Raw genomic sequence first — 24,310 nt, 5'->3', positions numbered from 1 at the left:
ACATGGAGGTGCTACCAGGAGACAGGGCAGTACATCAGGAGACGTGGAGGAGGCCGTTGGAGGGCAACAACCCATCAGCAGTACCGCTACCTCCGCCTTTGTGCAAGGAGGAACACTGCCACTACGACCAGTAGGCCACAAATGTGCATGTGTCCACTCAAATGGTCAGAAACAGACTCCATGAGGGTGGTATGAGGGCCCGACATCCACAGGTGGGGGTTGTACTTACAGCCCAACACCGTGCAGAATGTTTGGCATTTGCCAGAGAACACAAAGATTGGCAAATTCACCACTGGCTCCTTGTGCTCTTCACAGATGAAAGCAAGTTCACACTGAGCACATGTGACAGAGTCTGGAGATGCCGTGGAGAACGTTCTTCTGCCTGCAACATCCTCCAGTATGACCGGTTTGGCGGTGGGTCAGTAATGGTGTGGGGTGGCATTTCTTTGGGGGGGGGGGGGGCGCACAGCCCTCTATGTGCTTGCCAGAGGTAGCCTGACTGCCATTAGGTACCGAGATGAGATACTCAGACCCCTTGTGAGACCATATGCTGGTGCGGTTGGCTCTGGGTTCCTCCTAATGCAAGACAATGCTAGACCTCATGTGGCTGGAGTGTGTCAGCAGTTCCTGCAAGAGGAAGGCATTGGTGTTATGGACTGACCAGCCCATTCCCCAGACCTGAATCAGTTGAGCACATCTGGGACATCATGTCTCGCCCCATCCACCAGCGCTATGTTGCACCACAGACTGTCCAGGAGTTGGCTGATGCTTTAGTCCAGGTCTGGGAGGACATCCCTTAGTAGACCATCCAACACCTCATCAGGAGCATGCCCAGGCGTTGTAGGGAGGTCATACGGGCAGGTGGAGGCCACACACACTACTGAACCTCATTTTGACTTGTTTTAAGGACATTACATAAAGTTGGATCAGCCTGTAGTGCGGTTTTCCACTTTGATTTTGAGTGTGACTCCATATCCAGACCTCCATGGGTTGATAAATTTCCATTGATCATTTGTGTGTGATTTTGTTGTCAGCACATTCAACTATGTAAAGACTAAAGTATTTCATACGATTAGTTCATTCATTCAGATCAAGGATGTGTTATCTTAGTGTTCCCTTTATTTTTTGAGCAGTATATATATATATATATATATATATATATATATATATATATATACACTGTGTATATATATATATCACTGTGTATATATATATATATATATATATATATCATAATTTATGATATGTGCTACAGACACAGTCACATCGGTGACAGGACAATGATATGAAACATATACTTGTTGCTGTTTGCCACAATATGGTCACCACTGCTTATGATCACTAGGCATGAATGGTAAGTGGTAGTGACCACGAAACCGCCATCACCAAACAGCCTTGTGGAGTGTCTCGACCTACACTCTATGGGGGACATTTATCAAAACCTGTGCAGAGGAAAAGCTGCCCAGTAGCCCATTGCAATCAATCAGATCGCTTCTTTCATTTTTAACAAGGCCTCTGCAAAATGAAAGAAGCGATCTGATTGGTTGCTTTGGGCAACTGAGCCACTGTTCCATCTGAAACTTATCCCCTATCCTGAGGATAGGTGATAAGTTTTTCAGCACTGGACTACTCTTTTAAGCATCATCCAATGCTCCGGTTTTGTACATGTGCAGCTCTCTCTACTGTAGCAAATATGCTCTCAGTTACACCTGGATTACTGCTGTTGTGGCTTTTTTCTTCTTATTTGGTTATAAAAGTATGACATCCTCCTTCTTCTTCTCAAGTGTCAAGGATGCAGGGACAAATTGCTTGAGTGACACTAAATTGCTTGCCTCTAGGGTTCCCCTCCCAGTCTTGATTGATTGTAGAGCAGGACTCCAAACACTTCCCTCAAATATTACACAATATTGTGGCACTTAAGAGTATTGGCCCACCTCCTTGTCAAACCCGTTGCACTAACAAAGGTATGTTTGATATTATTGTCCTGTCTGAAGGGGTCTGTAGCTCCTATCATAAATATGATCTGACAGATTCCCTTTAACTGTACTATTTATTAAAGGGGTACTCCGCTACCCCAGCCTCTTGTGACGTGATGCCATGCCCCCTCAATGCCAGTCTATGGGAGGGGGCGTGGTTGCCACCATGCCCCCTCCCATAGACTTGCATTGAGGAGGTGTGGCCATTATTTCATGACCCCTGCCAACCACACCCACAAAGATCACAGGGGTCCCAGCTTGTGGAACCCCTGCAATCAGACATATTATACTCTATCCTTTGGATAGGGCATAAGATGTCTAGGGGGGGAGTACCCTTTTAGGATACATTCACACATACGCAGATTTGATGCGCAGGATTTTCTGCTGCAGATTTCAATGTAAACTAAATGACTGAGCAGTAGGTCCTTAGGTAAGTCCCCCAGAAATCCACTGCTGAATTCAGTGAATCGCGTAGTGGGGCGTGGCTTCATCAGCTCAATTTACATATTCATCGTTTGTGACTCCACATCCTAGTGAAGTGGAGTCACGAAGCCCCGCCCCTGCGAAGCCCCACCCCCACTGCGTGTTTCACTGAATTCAGCAGTGGATCTTCTGGGGGACATCTCAGGATTTACTGGACATATTCAAGTAAGTGACCCCTCATTGAACTCCTGTTCACCCACATTTTAACCCAGTGTATTGGTTTAAGGGGGGGGGGGGGGTGAACAGGCTGACAGTTTTCCTTTAATAATTTGGTGACTCTTCACCTTAACCCCTTCCCGACCTATGACATACCTGTACGTCATGGGTGGCAAGGTGTTCCCGACCCATGACATACAGGTACGTCATGAACATTTTTGCCGCTACTCGCGGCATCCCGCAGTGCCCGGTAAGATGGTGGCTATCAGCCATCTTACCATGCGACCACGGGGAGTTTCATCCCCCACCCCCCCCCAGCGATCGCTGCTATCAGCTGGTCAAATCTGACTAGCTGATAGCAGCGTTTCGCTATCAGAATACTTAGCAGCGCGGTGTGTGAGTCCCGATCACGGGGATCGGGACACACACCGCTCTGCTAAGTGTCCCTAACCCGTCCCCCGGCGTCACTTACCCGGCCATGCGATGTCCCGGCGGTCCCGGCATCCTCCAGGCGGTCCCGGCGGCGCTGCGTCCCTGCGGTGAGTTTCCGGCAGCAGTGCGGCATCTTCATTGGCAGCAGTGAGATCGCCGTAAAGCGATCTCGCTGCTGCCTCTGGGAGTTTCAAAACTGCAACTCCCAGCATGCCCAGACAGCCTTTGGCTTTCTGGGCATGCTGGGAGTTGTAGTTTTGCAACATCTGGAGGTCCTCAGTTTGGAGACCACTGTATAATGGTCTCCAATCTGTGCTCTTCCAGATGTTGCAAAACAACAAATCTCAGCATGCTCAGTCTGTCCAGGCATGCTGGGAGTTGTAGTTCTCTAACATCTGGAAGAGCACAGATTGGAGACCATTATACAGTGGTCTCCAAACTGTGGACCTCCAGATGTTGCAAAACTACAACTCCCAGCATGCCCAGACTGCCCAAGCATGCTGGAAGTTGTAGTTCGGCAACATCTGATCCTTCAGATATTGCCGAACTACAACTTCCAGCATGCCTGGGCAGTCTGGGCATGCTGGGAGTTGTAGTTTTGCAACAACTGGAGGCACACTAGTTGGGAAACATTGTCCGTTTCCTACCTCAGTGCCTCCAGATGTTGCAATTGTTGCAAAACTATAACTCCCAGCATGCCCAGACCATGCATGCTGGGAGTTGTAGTTTTGCAACAGCTGGAGGCACACTGGTTTGGAAACACTAAGTTTGTTTGCAAAACACTTGAAAGTTTATTACTTAACTTAGTGTTTCCAAACCAGTGTTCCTCCAGCTGTTGCAAAACTACAACTCCCAGCATGCACAGACAGCCAAAGGGCATGCTCGGAGTTTGCAACAGCTGGATGTTTGCCCCCTCCCCCCAGGGTACACTCACATGGGCGGAGGTTCACAGTGAGTGCTGCAAGTTTGAGATGGCGCAAATTTTGCACTGCAGATCAAACTCCCAGCGGCAAACTTGCTGTGAACCTCTGCCCATGTGACTGTACCCTAAAAACACTACACTACACTAACACTAACGTAAAATAAAAAGTAAAAAAACACTACATATACACATACCCCTACACAGCCCCCCCTCCCCCCCAAAAAATGAAAAATGTCTGGTACGCTACTGTTTCCAAAATGGAGCCTCCAGCTGTTGCAAAATAATAACTCCCAGTATTGCCGGACAGCCATTGACGGTCCAGCCATGCTGGGAGTTTTGCAACAGCTGGAGACACCCTGTTTGGGAATCATTGGCGTAGAATACCCCTATGTCCACCCCTATGCAAATCCCTAATTCAGGCCTCAAATGCGCATGGCGCTCTCTCACTTTGGAGCCCTGTCGTATTTCAGGGCAACAGTTTTGGGACACATATAGGGTATCGCCGTACTCGGAAGAAATTGCCTTACAAATTTTGGGGGGCTTTTTCTTTAACCCCTTATGAAAAGGTGAAGTTGGGGTCTACACCAGCATGTTAGTGTAAAAAAATTTATTTTTTACACTGACATGCTGGTGTTGCCCTATACTTTTCATTTTCACAAGAGGTAAAAGGGAAAAAAGACCCTCTAAATTTGTAATGCAATTTCTCCCGAGTACGGAGATACCCCATATGTGGACGCAAAGTGCTCTGGGGGCGCACAACAAGGCCCAGAAGGGAGAGTGCACCATGTACATTTGAGGTGATTTGCACAGGGGTGGCTGATTGTTACAGCAGTTCTGACAAACGCAAAACAATAAATATCCATATGTGACCCCATTTTGGAAACTACACCCCTCACAGAATTTAATAAGGGGTGCAGTGAGCATTTACACCCCACTGGTGTATGACAGATTTTTGGAACAGTGGTCTGTGAAAATGAAAAATAAAATTTTTCATTTGCACAGTCCACCGTTTCAAATATCTGTCAAACGCCAGTGGGGTGTAAATGCTCACTGCACCCCTTATTAAATTCCATGAGGGGTGTAGTTTCCAAAATGGGGTCACATGTGGGGGGGTCCACTGTTCTGGCACCATAGGGGCTTCGTAAATGGGACATGCCCCCCAAAAACCCTTTCAGAAAAACTCACTCTCCAAAATCCCATTGTCGCTCCTTCCCTTCTGAGCCCTCTACTGCGCCCGCTCAACACTTTACATAGACATATGAGGTATTTCCTTACTCGAGAGACATTGGGTTACAAATTTTAGGGTGATTTCTCTCCTTTTACCCCTTGTAAAAATTCAAAAATTGGGTCTACAAGAAAATGCGAGTGTAAAAAATGAAGATTTAGAATTTTCTCCTTCACTTTGCTGCTATTCCTGTGAAACACCTAAAGGGTTAAAACACTTACTGAATGTCATTTTGAATACTTTGGGGGGTGCAGTTTTTATAATGGGGTAATTTGTGGGGTATTTCTAATATGAAGACCCTTAAAATCCACTTCCAACCTGAACTGGGCCCTGAAAAATTACGATTTTGAAAATCTTGAGAAAAATTGGAAAATTGCTGCGGAACTTTGAAGCCCTCTGGTGTCTTCCAAAAGTAAAAACTTGTCAATTTTTTTATGCAAACACAAAGTAGACATATTGTATATGTGAATGAATATGTAATTTATTTGGAATATCCATTTTCCTTTCAAGCAGAGACTTTCAAAGTTAGAAAAATGCTAAATTTTCTAAATTTCCATGACATTTTTAGATTTTTTACCAAGAAAGGATGCAAATATCAGTGAAATTTTACCAATAACATAAAGTAGAATATGTCACGAAAAAACTATCTCGGAATCAGAATGATAAGTAAAAGCATTCCAGAGTTATTAATGTTTAAAACGACAGTGGTCAGATTTTCAAAAAATGCCCAGGTCCTGAAGGTGAAAATGGGCTGGGTCATGAAGGGGTTAAAGTGCACCTTAAGCGATATTTTGTTGACAATGTGATCCATTACCAAATCAGCTTTTAAATACCTGAATGGGCACTATTCGATCCATTCACTGCCTACCTCCATCCTGTATTGCTGATCAGTATGAGATGGACCTTCTCGCTGCGTTCCCTTAAAGGGGTATTCCAGAGAAAAACGTTTCTTTTTTTTTTTTTTTAAATCAACTGGCTCCAGAAAGTTAAGCAGATTTGTAAATTACTTCTATTAAAAATTTTAATCCTTCCAGTAGTTAAGCGCTGACACCTCTGCCTGTTTCAGGAACTGTCCAAAGCATTAGAGGTTTGCTATGGGGATTCGCTCCTACTCTGGACAGTTCCTGAAACAAGCAGAGGTGTCAGCAGAGAGCACTGTTGTCAGACAGAAAAGAACAACTCAACTTCAGCAACTGATAACTACTGGAAGGATTAAGATTTTTTAACAGAAGTTTAACTTTTTCTAGAGCCAGTTGATATATATGAAAAAAAAAAAAGGTTTTCCTGGAATACCCCTTTTACAGCGGACTCCAGTGGTAAATCCCAGCATCATGTAATTTTATGGTGCTCTGTCTCGCTACTGTAGTCTGCTGCTATGGGGATGCAGGGGGAAGGTCCATCTCATACAGATCAGTTATATAGAGCTGAGAACAGTGGGGAGTGGGGAGAAAAGTTCCCCAATTCTGGTTTTAGAAGATGATTTGATAATGCATCACATTTAGACAAATTACTATTTTGCACAGTGCATCCAACGGTTGTCTGAGCATGTTGGGAGTCTTAGTTTTGCAACAGCTGGAGACAACCTGATTAGGAAACACTTAAAGGGTATTCCAGGAATTTTTTTATTTGACTATGCTGTAGGGGCTGTAAAGTTAGTGTAGTTCATAATATAGTGTCTGTACCTGTGTGTGACTGTTTTCTCACAATTCTTCTGTGATTTTCACTCCAATATTTATTTTTACCAGCATACAAAATTACTGTTGTCTCAGATTTTTCCCAGGTTGCAATGTGGCCGAGACCTGACTCACTAGTCAGCTGATGACAGGAGCCTGTCTGCTTCAATGGGTGGGGGGATCGCTTGGTGGGAGAGAGATCAATATGCAACAGCTGTAGGCACCCTGATTGAAAACCACAGGTCTTTTGAATGGATGCAGCTCATTTATGTTTCAATGGGTGGGGTGGCTCATGTGTGGGAGGGAGGAAGATGGAATTGTGGGATTTGTAGTCAAAAAAAGAAAAGTCAAACAGGAAATACCAGTTTACAAAAAGCTAGCCACAGTGTGATGGTAATCTCATGACATAGCCATTTAGCCCCAAGACAAGCGCAGATCCTTCTTAAGCATACCTGTCTGCCAGGTATGTACTAAAATCACCTTATGGTGGAGAACCCCTTTAACTAGTAAACAGATCTTTGACACCTCAAATAAGATCCTCTTCAAAACATGTAATGGACACTAACCAACATTTACATAATTTGCTGTATAATGCAGCTATAGTAATGTTGTTGTTTAATAAAAAGTTTGAAAACGATTCTGTTCACAGTACTTGAGAACTGTTTTATTTTGTGGAATCTGTTAAAAGGACTCAACCCATAGTTTGTTCTATAATATTATATTTGTATATTGTTACTGTAAATAACCCTTTCCTAACACTAATGATGGGAAATTCCTTTACCCAATATCAATGATGTACCCTTGCACCAGTTTAGATTTTACAGTTTGTTTATTATTTGAATTGAACAAAAACTACAGCTATTGGCAGAATTCCAAGTGGTTGATATTGCAGCCAAGGACTTAGGGTGGCCATACACCTTTTAAAGGGGTACTCCCCTGGAAAACTATTTTTTTTTTAATCAACTGGTGCCAGAAAGTTGAACAGTTTTGTCAATTACTTCTATTAAATAATCGTAATCCTTCTTTTACTTATCAGCTGCTATATGCTCCACAGGAAGTTCTTTTCTTTTTGAATTTCTTTTCTGCCTGACCACAATGCTATCTGCTGACACCTCTGTCCATTTTAGGAACTGTCCAGAGCAGGAAAGGTTTGCCATGGGGATTTGCTCCTACTCTCAACAGTTCCTAAATGGACAGAAGTGTCAGCAGAGAGCACTGTGGTCAGACAGAAAAGAAATTAAAAAAGAAAACAACTTCCTGTGGAGCATACAGCAGCTGATATGTACTGGAAGGGTTGAGATTTTTAAATAGGGCTGGGCGGTATACCGGTTCATACCGAATACCGAAATTTTTGTGCTGGACGATATGAATTTTAACCCATACCGCAATACCGGTTTGGCCCCTCCCCCTCGGTAATAAATGAATCAGTGCAGTGCTGCGCTGTCCCCACATCGGGGAACTAATCAAATATGACCCGTCAGCGCTGTTCTGCTCCCCCCCAATTAATTCAGCCCAGCGGGGTACTACTCACATATGTCAAGCACTGCCCTCCTCCTCTTTGTTGGGGGCTGCTGGCGCTGGAATTCACTGTACGCCAGTGGTCTCCAACCTGCAGACCTCCAGATGTTGCAAAACTACAACTCCCAGCATGCCCGGACAAACAACAGCCAGTGATAGGCTGAGCCCACTGTCTTGTAAGGAGCAGAACAGCGTTGGCGGATCACATGATTTGGGGGGGGGGGGGCTGAAAGAAATACCGTTATATACCGTGGAACCGCCATAAGTTACAAAAATACTGTGACACACATATTTGGTCATACCGCCCAGCCCTATTTTTAAATAGAAGAAAATTACAAATCGGTTCAACTTTCTGGCACCAGTTGATTTGAAAAAAAAAAATTCCCAGTGGAGTACCCCTTTAAAATCGTCCTATTTTGACCACCTATAACTTTTTCATTTTTACATATACGGGGATGTGTGATGGCTCATTTTTTTGCATCATGACTGTAGTTTTTCTTTCCGTACAACTTTTGTGTATCTGTGACTACTTCATCACTTTTTGTTATTTTTTTTTTGTGAATGTGATGTGACCAAAAAGCAGCAATTTTGTTTTTTTTTTTTTTGTTTTTTTTTAACGTTTACACGGTTCACTGTAGCACTGATCAGTATTATCAGCGATCTTCTGCTCTCGTCTGCTGGAGGACATATCAGTGCAGAAGACTCTGGGAAAGGGGCGGAGGCAGATGAGGGGACCTCTGGCCACCATCTTAGCTGATATGATCCCCACGGGCGATCAGATCAGCCATTTCAACAGCCGCACTGCCACAAATGCCATGATCTGTATTGATCACGGCATCTGAGGTGTTAATAGTGGACATCAGTGCAATCGCTGATGTCTACCATTACCAGCGGTTCCCGGCTGCTGATAGCAGCTGAGACCTGCCATGCATGACGCGAGCACCGGTCTGGTGCTCGCAGTCATGTACAGGTCGTAAATGTACCATATATCCCGGCGTATAAGACGACTTTTTAACCCCGAATTTTCTTCTGAAAAGTCTGGGGTCGTCTTATACGCCGGGTATTGAGGTCCGGGATAGGAAAACTTCTGATTATCTGCCCAAGCCGGCTCCCGTGTGTGGCTGCAGGCGGGGGCCGGCCAGAGCAAATAAAAACTAATACTGTATACTAAAAACCAGGTGCCTCCAGCTGTTGTGAAACTACAACTCCCAGCACGACAGAGGCTGTCCGGGCATGCTGGGAGTTGTAGTTTTACAACAGCTGGAGGCCCCCTGGTTTTTAGTATACAGTATTAGATTTTACCTGCTCTGGCCGGCCTGGGCAGATAATCATAGGTATTCCTATGCCGGACATCCCTGTGTCCCGAAAAATCTTTTCGGGACATAAGGATGTTCGCCGGTCACTTACCATTCCCCGGCGGCGCGTGTCCTCCTGCGATCCTCCTTCGGTCCTCCGGTGGTCCGGTCCTCCGTCTCTATGGTTGTACGCATGGGACATCAGTGACGTCCCGTGCCTATAACCATAGAGGCAGAGGAGCGCAGGACCAGGAGGACGCGTGCCGACCGGGGCCTGGTGAGTGACCGGCCGTGCTATCTTAAGTGATCCGTTCACCGCTCCCCGGTCCCGGCACCTACTGCTATGGTCCTTAGGCCATAGCAGTAGATGGTGACCCGGGCCGGAGGAGCGGTGATCGGAACACTGTGGGGGCAGACCAGTACAGACATACAGCCTGCAGCCATACACTGTATATGGCTGGAAGCTGTATGTCTGTTGGGGGGAGCTGCCTACTATTGTGGGGGAACTGCTGACCTAATGTGGGGGGAGCTGCCTACAAATGTGGGGGGAGCTGCCTACTATTGTGGGGGAACTGCCTACTATTGTGGGGGAAATGTTGACCTAATGTGGGGGAATTGCCTACAAATGTGGGGGGAGCTGCCTACTATTGTGGGGGAACTGCTGACCTAATATGGGGGGAGCTGCCTACAAATGTGGGGGAGCTGCCTACTATTGTGGGGGAACTGCTACTAATGTGGGGGAGCTGCCTACTAATGTGGGGTAACTGCTGACCTAATGTGGGGTAACTCCCGACCTATTGTGGGGGAACTGCCGACCTAATTTGGGGGAACTGCTGACCTAATGTGGGGGAACTGCCGACCTAATGTGGGGGAGCTGGCAATCTAATTTGGGGGAACTGGCAACCTAATGTGGGGGAACTGGCAACCTAATGTGGGGGAACTGGCAACCTAATGTGGGGGAACTGGCAACTTAATGTGGGGGAACTGCCAACTTAATGTGGGGGGAACTATACTGCCTACCTAATGTGGGGGGAACTATACTGCCTACCTAATATGGGGGAACATGATGCCTACCTAATGTGGGGGGAACTACAAGGTACCGTACATCACGGTAGGAGGGGTAGTCTTATATGGCGAGTATATACTAAACTCTATATTTTAATTGTAAAAGTTGGGGGTCATCTTATACGCCAAGTCGTCTTATACGCCGGGATATACGGTACGTCCTGGTGCGCTAAGTACCAGCACGTCAGGATGTACATTTACGTTCATTGGGGGTTATTTATCATTGTGTTATATTGCTTTTTTTGGTCTACACTTGCAAATTATTTTTTTTTCGCTAATTGCGTTTTTGACCTTTTGGTGTTGCTAGACCATTTTTTAAAGTGACGGATGCAGTGGTCACGAATTTATTATCTGCATGTTTTTTATTTTTGTGCAAATTTTGCCGCAACTGGCACAAAAAACCCCGCAAATCTAGACCACCTCCCGACCAGGTCTAAAAAAGATTACTACTCCTGTCTGTTTGCAAAAAATTTAAAATCTTCAGCGTGAAAGAGAGGGAGAGAGAATAAGGTAGAGAACAAGAACGTTGAGGGTAAGTTTCCACTTGGTTTTTTTTGGGGGGGGGGGACGCCAATTCTGCTGCATGGCGTTTTTTCGGCCAAAAAACGCTGTGGTCAGATGTTAGTTTTATATCAATTAGAAATTGCAAAATAATTTTTCCACTTTCGTTTGCGTTTTTCAGCTTGGCGTTTTATTTTTTTTTATTTTTTGGCGTTTTTTTTAACTTTTTTTGGGCATTTTGCAGCTCATTGGCAGTTTTGCAAAGTCGCAGCATGTTGAGCCTATGGCGTTTTTTCCCCCAATAGAAGTCTATGGAAGTAAAAAAACACCAAGAAAAACGACATGTGGGTTTTAACTTTGGCGTTTTTGCAGGCGTTTATTCCTTTTTGTACTTTAGCGATCAAAAAAATTGATGGAGATACCTTTTTTAATAAAATTTTGTAAAGTACCATTAAAAAAAATATATTAAAAATGATACAGTAGGGATGGAAAAAATTGTATTTAACAAAATGTATCTTTTTTTATAACGAAATTAACATTTTTAAACAGAGATCAATTTATGTGGGCGGGTAGGGCATTAAAAATGGAGCCGATAATAATAATAAATGTAGTGCGTGTGTGTGTTTTTCACTTTTTTTAAAACATTTTTTCCACTGTTCCATGATGGGAGTAGTAGTACCTGTACTAATTGACAGATCGCCCCAGGTGTCACTTCTGACACCCGTTGCAATCCTCCTGTATAATGTATAGATGCGGCCGGCCGCTCTCCTATGGTCCCCTGCACTGACGTATATATACACCTATTCATATTTCCCACAGAGAGCTGTGATTGGCTAGATGGTTCCAACCAATCAAAATTTTCTGTGGGAAATATGAATAGGCGTATACATACGTCAGTGCAGGGGACCATAGAAGAGCGGCCGTCGCATCTATACATTATACAGGAAGATCATAGCGTGTGTCAGGAGTGATATGTCCTTAACTGCAGGTCCATGTTGGGAGCAGTAGTACCTGCAGTTAAGGACAGATCAGAGCGGGTGTCACTCCTAACACCTGCTACGATCATCCTTCATCCCTGAGATGTAGAGCGGCTTTCTCCTGCGCTTGCATTTCTGCTCTGTACTCCAGACGGCCACTCACTCATTCATATTTCCCGCTGAGAGCGGTGATTGGCTGCCACCATCTGGTCAATCTCCACTCTGGGCGGCAAATATGAATGAGTGATGTGAATTTCTATTCACATCACTGGCCGGCCAGAGTGCAGAGCAGAGATGCGAGCGCTGTATAGAGCCGCTCCGCATCTCTGCTATATTATGAACGATCGCATCGGGTGTCAGGGGTGACATCCGGGGCAATCTGTCTATGTCCGCTACATTTTTAGTGTCCTGCCCGCCCACATAAATTGATCCCTGTTTAAAAATTTATTAAAATTTCTTTATAAAAAATATAAATTTCGTTAAATAAATTTTTTTCCCATCCCTAATGCATCCTTTTTTTATTTATTTTTTTGTACCCAACAAATTTTGAAAAAATGTCAAAGGGGACAAAAATGCAATTTCCAATCAAAGGCAAAAAACGCAAGAAAAAAAAACACCAAACACAGGAAAATGCTGTGGCGTTTTTTTCTAGCGTTTTTCTTGCATTTTTTTGGACCACAAAAAAAACAAGTCGAAACTTAGCCTTAGAAATCTATGCCAGTTTTGAGCTGGTGTATACCAAAAAAATTGAGCTATTCAAAAAAGTAATGAAAATGTATCACAATATCTTTACTGAATGTACAACATACATTTAAAATACATAAATAGAAGGAAAAGAGTATCAGAAAAGGGCGGCAACCCCGGGACTTGCTGTATTGTAATAAACAAGCAAATGCAGCAATATATGGTAAGGTATATGTAAACAAGAACTAAACTGTGCGGATACAATATTAGGCTATACTGATATACAGCTACACGAGCCTGAATAAAGTGCAGGTGCTAAAATAAGTAAATAGTATAGGCAATACAATACATAGTAAAAATACACAGTTGAACTAATGAGCCGTCAGAAGTTCCAGGATGTCGCCACCCCAACATGTGTTTCTGTCCAGCGACCTTCATCCTGGGATTTTTACTATGCACTGTGTGTATGGCCTATACTATTTAGCTGTCTATTAGTGTAGCCTAATACCTATGCAATTGGATCTGCACACTTTAGTTCTTGTTTACCTATACCTTTCCATATATTGCTGCATTTGCTTTTTTATTACAATGCAGCAAGTCCTGGGGTTGCCGGCCTTTTCTGATGCTCTTTTCCTCCTTTTTCATATATTTTATATCTATGTTGTACATTCAATAAAGATATTGTGATACATTTTAATGACTTTTTTGAATAGCTCAATTATTTTGGTGTTCATATGTCTATAGGAGTCTATTATTGGCCATATTTATTCCCTTGTGGGGGGTGCCTGTTATTATACATACTTACATGGGACCATAATATTTGGGTATACATATATATATTTACCAGTTAGGCGACAAGCACCTTATATTTCATATTTGTGTAAAATTCCCATATAAGGCTCCTTTCACACTACCGCTACTGCCCATTAGTAGCGGATCCGTTGGAAGATAGCGAGAGAAAAAATTGTGCTTGGGACGTCTGTTTCTCCCACTATCTCCGGCGGAATAACGGGGTGCAATAACGGACGTTACAGAATCCCATTCAAGTGAATGGGATCCTCTGTGCCCCTTATGCCTCCCATTAGGCCCTGTTACAATAACAGATGTTAATGACGGCCAAAGGAAAAAAAAAAAGAGCCCTTAACTTCCACATAGTGTGAAAGTAGCCTAAGAGGTAGTATTGTACATGCGGCTGTGGTTTCCAGTTATGAGCTGGTGTAGATTTCCATTACAATTTCCACTTTCTAGTAAATTCCCTTTGCTGTAAAGCCCTGCCAACTTTTTCAAAAATAGTAGTATTATAGAGGGTGTGATGGAATTACCCTAGGGGCTGATGGCATTAACCCCTTGTATTCGTGACTCCAGGGCGTGGTTTATCCTCAATACCACCCGAAGGTATACCGCTGGATCCTGGGCTAGGCACGGGGGCAATAATGACTCCAACGCCAAGTTACGGACAACGGTAGCTTTACTGAGGTTAGACAGTTGGAAAAGTCTATACAGTTCAACCAGGCCCACGGAGATGACCAGTGACTTCAGAGACCTTAAGGGCTTGCTGGGACTTGTAGTAGAGGTGGACAATTTAGTGCAGGCCACGTTGACTAGACAGATGACTTTGACTTGACTGACTTGTGACTGACAACAACAAAAAACGTGGTCTCAAATGGCTGGAGGTGCTCAACCCCATATGCGGTTGTGCATTTATACTGGGGGAGCAGATCCTGCCCTTGTAGTCCGTTGCTAGGGGCGATCCCCAGCATAAAAATGCATACAATGGAGGATGCCTGCAGTGGACTACAAGTGCCACAATAGAATCCTACACCAGATAGACAGTGTGGATGTGTAACAATTAGAATAATACAAAACAGGAATATGGGTGCACTACTGTGGTAGATGTATACAATGACACTGGCTATCCCTCAACACTGATGTTAAAATTGAGACATTTGCCAGTATATCCTTATATGAAGGACATACCAGAGCCCGCACACCAACGCCAAGGTTTCAGGGGACAGTGGGCTATTATGGTAGCATTAGGTCGGCTCACAGAGTCCTCCCAGGTACCCTCCAGCGTGGCCAAGCACACACACAATAGGAGGAGGGAGAGAGGCTGCAAGCCCCACCTGAGTTGGCTAATATAGGTGCATGGCCTCACAGGTGCTACCATAATGCTGCATAGAAAATGTTCAAGGCGCATTACATATGGAGTTTACACACCTCCAAGTATACAATTTAAACAACAACAAAAACCTGTGAGGCCATGCACCTATATTAGCCAACTCAGGTGGGGCTTGCAGCTGGCCTCCCTCCTCCCATTGTGTGTGTGCATGGCCACGCTGGAGGGTACCTGGGAGGACTGTGAGCGGACCTAATGCTACTGTAATTGCCCACTGGCCCCTGTTTTGCTTATAACGCACAGGTAGGTTTAGCACTAGGTACCGTGCCATTTGAGAAACCTTGGCATTGGTGTGCGGGCTCTGGTATGTCCTTCACATAAGGATATACTGGCGAATGTCTCAATTTTAACATCAGTGTTGAGGGATAGCCAATGTCACTGTATACATCTACCACAGTGCACCTAAATTCCTGTATTGACTTGTGACTGACAAGATTGTGACTGTGACTTACTTGCTGGTTTGTAGCTTGTGGCTGCAGACTTGACTGCAGAGGCCTCCTATGACTCTGGACACACACTTAGGCTCGACTTGACTGGACCTCCGCAGGAAGCAAGAGAGAGCAGAGACTCCTCCCAGGGCTTTCATGGGGGAGGCTCTGGGGGGTCCCATTTGGTCACCCTTAAGTCACCTGGTCACTGATACCTCCTTGGTAACAATCACATGACAACTCACATGGTAAACAGTCTTAAAGGTACAACACTCTTACATATATAACATAGGAATAATATACAATTACAATAAACAGATTCAGGGGGGCCCAGGGGACACTGCAGGAGGCTGCCTGACAGGGCAGCAAGCGTACGGGGTTAACACCTCCCGTACTGGGCCACCACAAACTCCCCTTCTTAATCACAGCCTTCCTCGGCGCCCAGTCCTGGAGGGCAGACGACTAACAGTGGCCACTGGGGCCTAGTGAGAACATTTCCTGGGGCATATTGGTGTAATGTCCTTCACAGGTCTGATTGTGGAAAACAAAACAAAAAAAAGTCCATGTAGCACTTACGAAAAATGGCCATACATGCTCTTTTGGAATAAATTTTCAAACATATGAAAATTTATAAACCTTGTAACTGTATTGATGACACATTTTATATACAGTACTTGAAACAAATCAGGCTGCCTGAGGCTCTCTACCTGATGCCTTAGCTACTGGGGCCCTTCGGTACTCAACACTTCTCCCCAGAACTCTATACATGTTTCATTCAACATACTACCATACAACATACCACTGTTACCTTACGTACAGCTTTTCTGTCTCCCTACGTGCTTTATTTAAGTTGCAGGAGAACCCTCTGGCCAGAAGAGCACCCTGTGCACGTGGACAGGAAAATGTTAGACACATAAACATTTCGACATTATGGACTGGAAATGTACATGTTAGATACAGTCTTAACTAAGCATTTTGACTAGCTTATATTTACATTATGTAGACTGACTGAATTAGACTAAGTATTATACTGACAACTTTGTACATGGTACTGGGACTTACTCTGTGTACCTAGCTGGTATTTGTTCTTGTGTCGACCTTTGGGATCTGCACAACACCACCTCTGGACAGTCTGGAACTCTTGCATCTTCTGGAGCTCTTGGAACTTCCAGAGCTGCGGCTGGCTTTTCCTCAGCAAACTCAGGAGCTGGTAGGAGTTCAGGACTGGCTGGAACCGGAGTCGCTGGCAGCTGTGCTGGAGATGCAGGTGACAGGGTTGGCACTCTGAAGACAGGTGTATAGGCTGGAACCGACAGTGACAAGACTGGGGGAACTGGCATGGAGACTAGTGTGGATTGAACCAGCCCTGGGGTTGGTGAGACACAAAAGATCGCTGGCTGATTTGGAGAAAACATGGGGAAATCCATAGATGGGTGGATTCCTTCCCTGGGACGTACTCTCTCGCAGGTCTGACAGCTGGAGGGGGCAGTGTGGGGAGCACTGGTAGATCTTCTTTGAGACACAACTTGACTCGGTTTCAGTGAACAACTTGAGGCTCATACCCAAGCTTTTGTACTTTGTATACATCAGAGCCCGGATAGGGTATGGTCGTCACTGTGTACGGTTCTGTCTCCCAGAGTCTAATTTGTGGGTCCATGGAATCTTTGCAGCCAGACTTTATCGCCCAATTGAAGTGGTTTGGCAGACGCATGACGGTTATAGTCCTTATGTTGTCTCTGCTGGGCCTTGCCCATTTTCTTGCTGACAATTTCTTTGGCCTCTTGGATTCTTCTCTGGTGGTCAGAAACCCACTCCAGGGAGGCTTGTGGAGAGTTGTTGAACGGCGCTTGGAGCCCAAATGTTCGGTCTTTAGGCAGCTGCCCATGTCGCCCCATCATCAAATAGAAAGAGGTGCACCCCATAGAACAGTGGACTGTGTTATTATAGATCTCCAATAGTTTGGGCAGCAGTCGGGGCCACTCTTCTTGTATTGACACAGAAGTTGCTCGCAACATGTGGATAAAGACTTGATTGATGCGCTCACAGAGCCCATTCCCCTGGGGGTGGTAATCAGTAGTCCAGAGTTTTTTTGCAGGCATGGAATTGACACAGCTCCTGAAAGAGTTGGGCCTCGAAGGCCATTCCATGGTCCGTTAGGACAGAGTCCAGACATTCAAAGGCTTGCACCCAATTGGAGTAGAACATCTGGGCCGCTGTCTTGGCTGTGAGGTCTTTAACGGGTACAACGACAACCCATTTAGAGTAGTGATCCACCATGGTGAGAGCATAAGTGTACCTGGACCGGGTAGGAGACAACTTGACATGGTCTAGCGTGACCAACTGGTTAGGCCTTTCACTCTGGATGGAATGGAGGGGTGCTGTGGCGTCCTTGCGCACGTTCTTGGTGACGTTAAAGACAGCACATTCACTGCACCATTTCTCAATGTCGCTCCGCATTCTGATCCAATAGAATCTCCGCCTGACAATAGCTTTGGTCTTGTGGACTCCAAAGTGTCCCGACTAATCATGGTATGCATTGAGGACCATCGCTGCGTCTTTGGGGAACCAGAATCTGTTGAAGTCGATCACCAGAGACCGGATCCAAAGAATTTCAGTACAATAGTCCCTTGTGCACAAACAGTCGTTTCATCTGTCGCCACAGACGTTTCAACTCGTAGTCACAGTGGGCACGGCGTAGATGGGTTGGTACCTTTTTCGCCAGAAGGTAGTCCAACAGATCCCCCATGACTCAACTTTCATCTTGAAGAGTCTTCTAGGTACATAGGTCTTCCTTAACCTTTTCGGACCTGAGTTCACCGTCCCTGAGGGCGGTCACAATATTCTGGTTCATGAACTGCTGATAAAATGGGGGCATCTCCATGTCTTCCCACATGTCTTTGACTGGTGGTTCTTGGCCGGGGTCATCCAGGACAGTACATCGGCATTGGCATTCGACTTGCCGCTTCTGTACTTGATGGTAAAACTGTAATTGGCTAGTCTTGAAGCCCATCACTGTTCAATGGCACCCAACTTGGCAGTGTTCAGGTGGGACAATGGGTTATTGTCCATGTAGACAGTAAATGGCGTGGCAGCCAAATAGTCTTTGAACTTTTCAGTCATGGCCCACACCAGGGCGAGAAGTTCCAACTTGAATGAGCTGTAATTAGAATGAGCTGTAATAAGCATCGTTCTTTTCTGCTCCTCGCAGGTTGTGACTGGCATAGGCAATTACCCGCCCTTGTCCTTCCATGACTTGGAACAGGACTGCTCCCAGACCCTTGAAACTGGCATCAGTGTACATCCAGAATGGCTGACTGTAGTCTGGATATGCCGAGATGGGTGGCTCCGTCAGCAGACGTTTAAGAGCTCGGAATGCTGTCTCTTGCTCTTCGGCCCATTCAATAGGTAGTCTTCCATTGTAGTTTTCCTTCACCGTACCCCATAAGAGAGCTGTGAGGGGTTCTGCAATCTGGGCGAAGTGGGGAATGAAGTGGCGGTAGTAGCCGGCAAATCCCAGGAAGCTCCTGACATCTTTAACCGTGCGCGGGGTACGCCAGTTCTTAACAGCTTCCACCTTTTCAGGATTGTGCTGGACTCCCTCTGCGCAGACAACATGACCTAAATAATGAACCTTAGCACCTGAGCAGGTGACACTTGGATAGTTTAATCTTAATCCATGCTTGATTAACCCCTTAAGGACGCAGCCCTTTTTCACCTTAAGGACTGAGCCCTTGTTCGCAATTCTGACCACCGTCACTTTACGCATAAATAACTCTAAAACGCTTTTACCGAATATTCTGATTCTGAGATAGTTTTTTCGGGACATATTCTACTTTATTTTGGTGGTAAATTTTCGTTGTTACTTGCATCTTTTTTGGTGAAAAATTCCAAAATTTCATGAAAATGTGTCATTTTTCTAACTTTCAAGCTCTCTACTTGTAAGGAAAATGGATATTCCAATTTTTTTTTTATTCACAAATACAATATGTCCACTTTATGTTGGCATCATAAAATGGACATATTTGTACTTTTTGAAAAAAATTAGAGGCTTCAAAGTAGAGCAGCAATTTTCAAAAATTTCATGAAAATTGCAAAATCTGAAGGGACAGATGTTACAGAACTACAACTCCCAGCATGCCTGGGCAGTCTAGGCATGCTGAGAGTTGTAGTTTGGCAACATCTGGAGGGCTACCGTTTGGGCACCACTGTAACAGTGGTCTCCAAACTGTGACCCTCTAGATGCTGCAAAACTACAACTCCCAGCATACCCAGACAGCTTTTGGCTCTCTGGGCATGCTGGGAGTTGTAGTTTGGCACCCACTAGAAGGGCAGCAGTAAAGATCACTTTACTGCCACCTTCCTTCCCCCCCCCCCCCCCACCGTTGTTTCCCTACCTGCGCTGTGATCTCCGCAGTCTCCAGCGACGATCAGCGGTCCCCACGCATCTTCTCCTCCAGGTACCGGCCTCCATCTGTCCTGTGCTGCCATTGGTCAGAATTCAGTTCTGACTAATGGCAGGGGATAGGAGGAGATCGCAGCACTGCGACCTCGCTCCTATCCCTCAGGATGATCTGAATTGACATGCGATTTTCTGCGATCGCCGACATAGGGGGTCTCAGGACCCCCCTCAGCGATGTGCCAGGATGCCTGCTGAATGATTCCAGCAGGCATCCCGGTCCGGTCCCCAACCGGCTAGCGGCGGGGACCGGTATTCCCACGGGCGTATACATACGCCCTACGTCCTTAAGGACTTGGGTTGCAGGGCGTATGCATACGCTCCACGTCCTGAAGAGGTTAAGACTTGGAAGACGTCTGACAGATGACTGAGGTGTTCCTGGTAGGACTTGGAATCCACAATGACATCGTTCAGGTACAATAGGACCCTTTGAAAATTCAGATGGCCCAGGCACCTTTCCATCAGATGCTGGAACGTAGCAGAGGCATTGCACAGCCCAAACGGCATACTTTTAAACTCGAACAGTCCCATGGGTGTCACATAGGTGGTCTTCTCCCAATCCCCCATGGCCATGGGCACTTGCCAATATCTCCAGGGTGGAAAAGTAAGCAGCCGACCCAAGGGCTGTGCGTGACTCCTCGATCCTTGGCAAAGGATAAGCATCTTTATGTGTAACATTGTTCAGTTTCCTGTAATCAACACAGAAGCGGATGGTTCCGTCTTTCTTCTTGACCAGGACAAGTGGCGCCGCCCAGGGGCTCTGACTTTCTTGAATCACGTCTGCCTCTTTCATGTCGGCCAGCATCTTCTTGACAGTCCGATACATGTCTGGCGTGTCTTTCCTTGATAGGTGTGCTATCCCCTGTGAGGATTCGGTGCTGGATCATTGAAGTCTGCCCAAAGTCTGTGGGGTGCTTGCTGATAGCCTCGTGGTACCTCTTGGCGACATTGATGATTCCATTGACTTGGTCCCTTGGGATAGTGTCGTCTCCAACCTGGAGTTGCACCCACTAGGGCTCTGGAGGGCTCACACCGGATCATTCGGCCACTTGAGCAGCACGCTGTCGGGCCACCAGACGTTTTGTCACAATGTCCTTCGACTCTAGGAGGTACAGCTGGGCTCCAGGAGTGTATTTGGACAAGACAGTTCCCGTTGGTGACAGTGACAAGGCTTCTAGCAGCTCAATTAAGAGGATGATCTTCCAAATGCATGTTCCAGCAGGGCTTGATTGTCCCTATTATTGACTCCGGGACGTGCACGACAGCAGATGATGGTCTCCGTGTTGGGTTGTAAGGTCACCGACCTGATGTCTTGAACTTGTACTCGCTGATTTCAACTTGCTTGTTATCTGCTCCCCCTGTGGAACTTTCAAGTGGTGTTGCGCTGGCCTGAAGGGGACATATGTGGAAGAGAGGCATGCAAGGCATCTAACACTTCAGTGAAACAATTCTTCATAATGTTCATCCCTGATATAAACTCAGCAGACCCCTTATCTGTCACATTAGTTACAATCACTCCCTGCCCGGAGTAAATGCTCTCCCAACTGAATGGATGGCTCCCAGTATCTATGTCTGGGGACAGGCTGCCCATTACCCGCAACTACTCGAAAGTTAACATCATCAGGCTCACACAATAAACTAGCATCCCAATGCTGATAGAAAACACTTTTTAGGTATGGTAGACACTTGTGACCCTGTATCTATCAATGTCTCCAACGGGACACCTTCTACAATAACTTCTACATAGGGGCAGGAGGCGACATAAAGTGAGAGTCCTGACTTAAAGTGAGAGGACCTGATGACTGCTTTCCTGAGGGGCGGTCCGCGACCTCAGGGGAAATCCGTTTAAATCCCAGCACTGCATTTTCCAATGTCCTGACTTATTACAATAAGTGCAAAAGGGTCTTTGAGTCCCCGAGGATCTCTTGGGTTGAGGATTGCAGTAATTGAAATTGCGGGGAGCAGGGGCAGGTGTTCTAGGCAGGGGCGGTTCACAGTCAGGTGGAGCGGTCCGGGTGGCAAGCTCCTTCACAGCCTTAGTCAGTTGTTCAATGTCCTGCCTAACACTCCGTAAATCTGAGGCTGCTATGACTGGCAAAGTAGATGACACTGGGGCGGGGGCTGGTGGTATAGGTCTGGCTACCACCCCTAGTGGCTCTTGAATGGGTGTAAGGGGTGTACAAACTTCCTCTAACTCAGTCCCGGACTTAATCACTTGGATAGCCAGTCTTTTGAAAGCGGGCAATGACATGTTGGGGCTTTGGACCGCTAACATTCTAAGCTGGGCTTTGTCCCACTTTTTATGAGCCCCATTAATAAATCTGTCCATTAACACCTTGTTGCCCTGCTCGGGAGTTATACCATTTATACCATCTAATTTTTGGACAGTCTCTAGGGCATTCTGTAGGGCTATGGCATATGCTTTCAAGGTCTCACCTGGCTTTTGTCGCTTTCATACAGCCGGAGACGTACCTCTGACGGAGAGTGTGACTCTAATACCTGGTACAGTCCTTCAAAGATCTGCTCTACAGTTGCCTTCTCGAAGGCTGGCCAGGTGCGGACTTTGCTAGTCCCTGGAGTTGTCCTGTGAGCAATTGCACCTGTTGGTTAGGAGGGAAAGAGTAAAAGACAAACAAACTCTGGATCCTCTCTTTGAAATCCCTCAAGGTGAAGGGGTCTCCATTGTAGGTAGGGAGGACAGGGTTCCCCATGAATACCGGTGCAGACGCTGGAATACAGGGACTGATAATGCTAACTGCAGGCAGGGCTGGTAAGATCCTGGCTGCTGGAGCAGGTGATGACCTCGCTGCTGGAGATGAAGGGGCGCTGTGGCCTGGTTGATCTGGAGAGCTTGGCTCTGACATCCTGTTGAATTTTAAGTGCGCTGTCGCTTTAAGGGAAATAAGGTGCGTTCTCCTTTAAGATGTGTGGTGTCCCAGTACCGTATCCTATCCGGTACCTTTGTATATAAGTCCCCATAGCCAGAGTCCCTAGGACGTAGGGGTTCTTCTTAACTAGCCCGCCCCTAGTCACCTCTCATCTAGGTATTTATTAGCTAATAATTCTTCAGGATTTGTATACATATAGGATTGTACAAGTGTATATAAATGGTTAATTACCTATGCATAGCGGAACAGGACCTGCGAGTCACGTGACCGGGTGAACTCTATGGTTTTGTGCTTAAGGACTTTTGGAGGCCCTGTGACGTTTATCTCCCATCACTCCTTGTAACGGTGAGTGACAGTTGATTGGACCTGTAAAAGCGGCCCTGCCCATATAAGGGAGCGGTGGCCATTGCTCACTTTTTTTCCTTGTGGGCTGTTGATGGAGAAGGATCTGCGCTTCTTTCATCAGTGAGTTTAGGCCTGAGCCTTGCGGCGACGGCTGATATCTGCTAAATTGTGAGTGTGTCAATCCCTAAACACTCTGCAAGATCACCGGACCTTATCTATCCCCTAAATCCGGATGGATCTTCGCAATATTCCCTAATTCAGAGACTTTTATGAGAAGTCAAGGTCCACAACAACTGTCAGTCATTGCACTAGATAGAGACTGTATTCCTGAGACTGTTACTGTTTATTGGATGTACCGCAAGCATTTAAAGGGGTAGTCCAGTGGTGAAAAACGTATCCCCTATCCTAAGGATAGGGGATAAGTTTGAGATCGCAGGGGGTCCGACCGCTGGGGTCCCCTGCGATCTCTCTGTATGGGGGCCAGGCTCTCCGGCCAGATAGCGGGTGACGACCTCCACACAAAGCGGCGGCCGACACGCCCCCTCAATACATCTCTATGGCAGAGCCGGAGATTGCCGAAGGCAGCGCTTCGGCTCTGCCATGGAGTTGTATTGAGGGGGCGTGTCGGCCGCCGCTTCGTGCGGAGGTCGACACGCCCCCTTCCCGCGGGCTGTCGGGGCTCCGTACAGGAGGATAAGTTGTTCACCACTGGGTTCACCACTGGACTACTCCTTTAAGTAAAGTTATCCAAGTTCAAGTTCAAGTACCTTGTGGACCTTCAGTCATTTTATGCATGCACCTATCGTTACTGGGAAGGGCGGCAATAGGCCGGAGAATTACCTCAGCATACTAGCCCTCAGCCTGGCGTCACGAACTATAGGGTTAACATTAACCCCTCATCTACCGAAACAACTCCCCAACTACCATACACCCCCCAAGGGCTACCACTGATGCTTTCTGCAGCGTGGCAGCGGCTTTGACTTGACTGATGGGGGGAACTGTAATAGATGCTCCCCTTCTATTTTGCAGGCACCCGGTTGTAATTCGTCTTGCGACCAGACTTGCCGGCACTAACGAGTTAATACTCATAGCTACTGGCACCGGAGACTT

The 24,310-nt window shown here is 46.1% G+C and overlaps 1 protein-coding gene across 1 annotated transcript in view; it reads left to right on the top strand.

Moving 5' to 3' along the window:
• The window catches only part of LOC130283193 (uncharacterized), a 113,905-nt gene that overhangs the window by 66,909 nt on the left and 22,686 nt on the right, over positions 1-24,310 (top strand). Inside the window, exons 19-21 of the mRNA XM_056532397.1 lie at positions 16,331-16,460; positions 16,587-16,778; positions 18,720-18,827. Coding sequence (XP_056388372.1) covers positions 16,331-16,460; positions 16,587-16,778; positions 18,720-18,827 — 430 coding nt within the window. The remainder of the gene's footprint in view (positions 1-16,330; positions 16,461-16,586; positions 16,779-18,719; positions 18,828-24,310) is intronic.

Source organism: Hyla sarda, chromosome 7 (assembly GCF_029499605.1).
Source record: "Hyla sarda isolate aHylSar1 chromosome 7, aHylSar1.hap1, whole genome shotgun sequence".
Lineage (NCBI taxonomy): Eukaryota > Metazoa > Chordata > Amphibia > Anura > Hylidae > Hyla > Hyla sarda.
This window is presented reverse-complemented; position numbering and strand designations above follow the sequence as displayed.